Raw genomic sequence first — 6611 nt, 5'->3', positions numbered from 1 at the left:
AGAGTTTTTCCCTCTGAGAGGCGTGCTTCAGGCGGGCATGTGCGTCACAACAGTCGTAAACCTCCTGATGGACAGCGGTGTCGTCATGGCAGCGGCACAGGCTGACCCTGTGATCTGGGCGATGTGGTTGCGGGGGTTGCAGGGGGATGCAGGGGGATGCAGGGGGTGGGGGCATTTCTGCAAGCTCACAGCAGAGGTGCTCTGTGATTTGTGTCGACGCTGACACCTGACCCTCACGGCTGTAAAAGCAGCCAATAGGAGATAGACACCATGAATCACGCGCGAGCGTCCGGCGGTGCTCCTACAAAGGACTTCAGAGAGGGCCGAGAATGCCGGCGGAAAATCTGGCCCGGAAAATTAAACACTCCTGTCTTCCGTTCCCTCCTCGCTCCTCTCCCTCTTTCCCTCCTCCCTCTCTCCCTCTCTCTCCCTCTCTCGCTTTCTCTCTCTGCGTACGTCTGGAGATGCTCTGCTCAGGCATGATGGACGGCACTGTCTCCGGCCCTGTGTCCCAGCACATGACGGATAACCGGGAATGGGAAGCATCTTTGCTATGGAACGTCTGCAACACACATTGTTAAGCAGCGCTCTTCGTTCTCCTCCTGCTCCTCATCCTCCTTTCCTCTCCTCTCTCTTCCTTCCACTCTTTCCCCACTCCTCACTGTGCCCTGCAGCAACATGTCTTACATTAGCGTTGCAACAGGGCATAACCTGTGTGGAGGCCAGGGAGTCTGTGTGTGTGTGTGTGTGTGTGTGTGTGTGTGTGTGTGTGTGTGTGTGTGTGTGTGTGTGTGTGTGTGTGTGTGTGTGTGTGTGTGTGTGTGTGTGTGTGTGTGTGTGTGTGTGTGTGTGTGTGTGTGTGTGTGTGTGTGTGTGTGTGTGTGTGTGTGTGTGTGTGTGTGTGTGTGTGTGTGTGTGTGTGTGTGTGTGTGTGTGTGTGTGTGTGTGTGCGTGCGTGCGTGCGTGCGTGCGTGCGTGCGTGCGTGTGTGTGTGTGTCTATATGTGTTTGTGTGCCTCTGTGTGTTTTCATGTTGAGGGTAAGCGCACAGGTATAAACATAATCAGCATATAAAGCAGTGCATGTGTGTACAGTACATGCTTGCATTTCCATGTATCTGTGTGTCAGTGGTGCTGTTAGACCAACTCCCTCTGGATCAGAGCAGGGTTGGGCTGATAGGCGGGACCACCTCCGGATTAAACCCTCTGTAATGTCATGGGGCCCCAGGGGAAAGCCCTCTGCCTCTGGATCCCGTGGTCCCTGCTGAGAGCCTACACTCCTCTCTCATCTTTGGCTACATCTGCACCACACCAACTGCAGTGATGGAGCTGTAACTATGGCAACAGACCTGCACTCTAAGGAGTAAGGGTGCAATCAAGAACTTGTTAAGGGTTCTTTGGTTTGTCTGTGTAGACCAGAGGAACCGTTAGTTCTTTATTTGAATAAAGATGCCTCTGATTGCCGTCAAACCTTTCAGCGGAAGATACGTTTTATCTCATCTTTCAAAAATGAAGAACCATTCACAGAACCAAAGCAATGACTTTTTAAAGAATTGTCCGTTTAAGCTTTGTTGAACCATTTGGTTTTTAACAAGCCCTTACAGATCACCTATGCGAACAAACTCCCTCAGTGACCACTCCTCAAACCTGTGACTGGGGTTCAGGAGGAGACGCCCCGCGTATAGAAGAACCTATAGTGTGTCTGCATACAGGAACAAAACCAGAGGTGCCTCAGCTCCGCTAGTAGAGCTAAAACCAGCAGGAGGCATAGCTAACAAGACAGGAGAACTGCTGACAAACTGCTTGACATCACCTGACTGTGCTTTCCACTGAGTTGCTCAAGATAAACCACTGAGGTCAAGAGTTCAAATCCCAGGCAGAATACATAACTGCTCATGTGAGTCCAGCCACTGCACAGTAGATGATGTCAGTAATAAAAGTGTACATAGAATATCTGAAAAACCGATTTGAACATCATTTTATTTAGTTAAGGTCTTTATCTAAGTTAAAAGTGCTGAGTAGAGGCTTTGGGTTAAAGCTAAATGGCTGTGCACGTAAATACTGGCCAATGCCATTCACCTCTGAGTCAGTGCTTCTGTAATCAGTGCTGGATTTGTGTAATTGTAAATATAGCTCAATCTAATTGTGTTTGGGATGGCTTATCTGACGGCTGCTTCTGATGGGAGTATTAATAAAAGCCCAGGAGAGTTTTGTTAGTGAAAACTGATTAGAGCTCTCCAAGCTGGACTGCAGCTGGTGTGGATCTTTCTCTTACTCTCTCTCCATCTCCCTCTCCCTCTCTCTCTCTCTCTCTCTCTCCCTCTCTCTCTCTCTCTCTCTCTCTGTCTCTCTCTGTCTCTCTCTCCATCTCCCTCTCTCTCTCTCTCCCTCTCTCTCCCGAATGGCCCCTGCTCTCTCTCTTCCTCCCATGTTTTCTCTCTCCCTCTTCCAGTGCCCCCCCCCCCCCCCCCCCCCCTTCTGTCCAGGTCAGGATGATTATAGGAGATGAAAATGTCTGCTTTTTGAACCAGGCACAAGATTTCTCTCACAGGCCTAGCTCTCACTCTTACTTTCTCTAATCTGCCTCCCACTGTTGTCTTCTTTTTTCCATCTCTTCTCTATTTCTATCACCCTTTTCTTTCGCACTCACTCTCTCCCTCTCTCTTTCTGATTTAATAGCTTTTGTAAACCATGGCCTGGCCAACGGTACAATGTGCCAGGCTTTTTTTTCCTAGAGTTAACATTTTGCCCAAAGATTTGCAGCCTTATGACCAGGACTTTCTCCTTTGTCTTTCTCTCTCCTGACTCCCCTCACTCCTCTCTTTCCCACAGGTTCCAGGACATGGTTAACTACTACGGGCTGAAGCCCAAGTCCGGCGAGAAGGAGGTGGCCCCCAGTTACGTCTTCATGCTGTGGTACGAGTTCTGCAACGACTTCAAGAACACTTGGAAGCGCGAGGGCAAAAACATCTCCAAAGAGCGGTAGGTGGATGCCTGCATCACCTTCATAACCGTCAAGGCAGACAGCTTATCTTAGGCCTAAGGCTATCTGCCGGTTTCAGCCCGATTCAATTTCTAATTTATCCATCAACAAAGAATGTTGTCTCAAGTAAAGATGCCTTTAGGCCTGAACTCTTTGAACAAACACAAACAAATAAAGCATTTGGGCACCCCTGGATAAATTAAATAGTGACATTTTATTCATTAAGAGAAGGAACTCCTGCAGGAAATAGACTTTTACAAATTATCTTCAATTATTTATGCAGTGTGAACTACAACTGAAGAAGACGGTGGCAAGGAAAAGCTCCTTCACTCTGTTGTCAGTAATCTTCGCGTTTTTCCCCCGTACTCCTCAGAGATCATAGGTGTTCACAGGATCAGGATTTGGAGTGTTTGAAGTGAGCCATTCACACCATGCCTGACCAGAGGGATGTATTTTCCCCCCTGAACAGTCTCTCAATTAGTCACCAAAGCGCTAGCTGCTTTAACACAAGCCAGATTGCCTGCCGGCCTCACGTCTCACTGTCACACATCACGCAAAACGCTCCCAAATGAGCCCAAATGAAACCTGTGGACAGTTTGTAGACAAATGAAAATGGGTACTTTTCTGGGTGGGTTGGCAGCAGAGTGGGAGCTGTTTTGGAGGAAAAAAGAGCAAAAAGCATCAAAGAGAAGTGAGGCTGGCCCGGCCTACGGTCTGTTACCGTGTCAAAGCCTGGGGCTAGATTTATGGTGTCGCATCTGACCTGGGGCATCCTGTAGGGGGTGGGTGGCGTCACATGGTAGTGACAGTACCATTTCGGCTGGACCCTTGGCTTTAGAGACAAGTCTGATTATAGTTTGATTATAAGACTAACAGATCAGCCCGACATAAGTGAAACATTATCTTGCTTACTAATCCATCAGTTTGTGGATTGATCTATCCCCCTACACACACACACACACACACACAAATGCAAACATGCCCAAATATTTTCACCCAAACAAATCTGTGCATATGCAATCATAGCGTCTTGTATAGATTAAGCAAGACATGAGTAGTTTCTCACCACTTTGTTTACTGGGCACCCAAGCCTTACAATGCCCACAGCTGATAGTGCTTATGTACAATTAACTTGATTTAAAACCCAGCCTACACTTCCCATTCAGCCGTTAAACTGAAATAAGGTTTTTAATTTGTCATTTAAACTGTCATTTTGTCCCTTGTGGTGTCACCACAACTGCAGATTGGAAGGGTAACTGTCACACAATGAGTAGCCCAAGGGACAGTAAGGGTAGACAGTCACAAATCAACATCTGATGGGAAACTTTACGATGCGAACTTTAGGATGTGAATGGACCCCCCTCTTAAACTGTAGCTTAAAAATGTTGTTTAGTTTCATTTTCCTGCCCCCTATCTCCCTTGACGAAAGAAGAGCCAGTTGAGGTGTGCTGCCGCTTCTCTGGCCCACTGTTGCGAGACTGCTTTGCTCCGTGTCTCCCACTGATTTATGTACATGAACTTTGCAGAAGCCTCTTGTTGCCTGTCATCATGAGACACTACAAAGGACCCACACTCCCTCCTAGGCTGCAACCAAATCTGAGCAGATAACTGATACGAGTTCGCTCAGGCTTTTCTTCTGTTGCGCTATGACACAAATGCGGTCACTGTTGATTGTCCCCATATGGCGTTTTCCTGTCCCGACTGTCGGGACAGAGACTACATGTCCCTGGGTGCTGATTGAACTGTAACGTGAGGATATACCTATTGCAGTTGACAGTTCCCTATGGGCAGATGCTTATCTATAATGCTGCGGTGTGTTTTAACTTGGGATGATGGTGGGTTGGGGTTTCATGACATCACTGTGTGTCCTGCAGACTGAAGGAAGCGCAGCAGACGGTTCAGAAGATGACTGCAGAGAAGAGGGTGGAGACCAAAAAGATCAATGCAAACAGTCTGGTGAGAGCCGACCCATTCATTTTCTTCTTTCTCTCCCTCTGTCTCTCTCTCCCTCTCTCTCTTCCTCTCAATCCCTCTCTCCCTCTCTCTCTCCCTCTCTCTCCCTCTCTCTCTTCCTCTTTCTTCCTCTCTCTCTCTCTCTTCCTCTCATTCTCTCTCTTTTCCACTCTCTTTCTCTCCCTGTCTAAATCTTCTTCCCTCTGTCCCTGTCCCTTTCATTCTGTGTCACTCCATCATGCCCTCTTCTTTCGTCTGTTATCTTCCGTCTCCTTTTGTCTCCCTCCATCATCTCTCTTCCTGTTCCTGAATGTCTTGCTCTCTCTTTCTCTCAGTTCATCAACCAACCTCTTTGTCACACCAACTTGGTCATTGTCCTCCCCTCTTTCTCTATTCCCTTTCTCCCTTTCTGACTCTCGCTCCCTACTTCTCTGTCTCTGTTTCTCCCACTCCCTCTGTCCCCTTCTCTCTCTCTCTCCCTCTTTCGCTTTGTCTCCTTCTGAGAACTCGTCTTCTTGGCTCATCCGTTGTTTCCCCAGCTTTGTTTGATTTTGCCCTGCTTTGCCAAATAACCGTTGATCTTTTCTTCATTTAATAGATGACATTGTCTTGTTTATTGACTCACAGAAAGAGAGACTACGCCAGAAGGAAGCAAGTGTGTCCTCCAGCTGAGAGTGGAGAAGGAGAAGAAATAAAAGAAGCACTACCATCCTCCCTCCACCATATGCCTCTTACTCATACCTCAGCCTACCCAGTGCACTACAGAGGCCCCACTGCATACTCCATGTTACAGTATGCATACTGTATACTACTTACAGTAGACATCTCCTTTGCAATGCAGCTTCTTTTGCACATAGATGGACCACCATGCCTGGAAGATCCAGGATCCTGTAACTGAAACACTGGAAGTCTTCTGGAGATACAGGGATTGGTGGTGTTGAGCTGATGATGATATGATTGATCTCTCTCTCTCACTATCCTGATTCTTCATGCTTGTAGGCCTTCTTCTGTGGTGCTGGGGACATCTTTCGCTTATCTGCTTGTCTCCTCATCAAGGATGCAGTTCTTATCAAAATAAATCAGCAGTGGCAGAGACATTTGAGACCCAGCACCTAGAGGTGTTTGCATTGAAGAGCTGGGGGAGACCAGATACACTTTATCAAGCTAAGAGGAGCATAGCAGAATAAGCAATCATACTAGCAGCAGTTCAGGAGGGGCTTGAGAAGACAAGAGCAATAATAGGTAAATATGTTAAAGATGACCTCTTTAACTCTTGGGCACTTCATTGTAGCCATCCACATGCCTGTGACTCTTGAGTTCATACAAGAGCTATTACACAACTAATGTGTAAATGTAGTCCTCTGATGAAAACCCAGGAGTGTCATTGTGGATGGAAAATTTGGGTGTTGCTTGTTTTGGTTTTCTTTTTTTTTTTTTTGAACCAGGCTGACCCCTACTGGAAGACAGCCAGACATCACCAGACTGGAGATCAACAGTGCCTGGTTCTTAGAAACGTCACGACTGTTCATCCTCAACTCAAAGAAAATCTCTCCATTAGGATACAAGAGCTGAACTTGTTCGGTGCTTCATCTGGTTAACAAAATAAACAGTAGCGGATTTTCAACCTTCAGACAGGTCTCAAATAGGTTCAAATAGGTGACATTTTTTGTCCTCATA

General features: G+C 47.1%; 1 protein-coding gene across 1 annotated transcript in view; it reads left to right on the top strand.

The window, feature by feature from the left end:
* Positions 1-5606, top strand: part of LOC308374669 (formin) — a gene marked incomplete at both ends in the record, with an annotated part of 74479 nt that extends 68873 nt beyond the window's left edge. The window contains 3 exons of the mRNA XM_080850551.1: positions 2831-2980; positions 4856-4937; positions 5562-5606. Of these exons, the coding sequence (XP_080706677.1) occupies positions 2831-2980; positions 4856-4937; positions 5562-5606 (277 nt within the window). The remainder of the gene's footprint in view (positions 1-2830; positions 2981-4855; positions 4938-5561) is intronic.
* Positions 5607-6611: the final 1005 nt, after the last annotated feature.

Source organism: Sprattus sprattus (genome assembly GCF_963457725.1).
Source record: "Sprattus sprattus genome assembly, chromosome: 13".
In the NCBI taxonomy this organism is placed as follows: domain Eukaryota; kingdom Metazoa; phylum Chordata; class Actinopteri; order Clupeiformes; family Clupeidae; genus Sprattus; species Sprattus sprattus.
The sequence above is the reverse complement of the archived record's forward strand: the minus strand, read 5'-3'. Positions and strand labels throughout refer to the sequence as shown.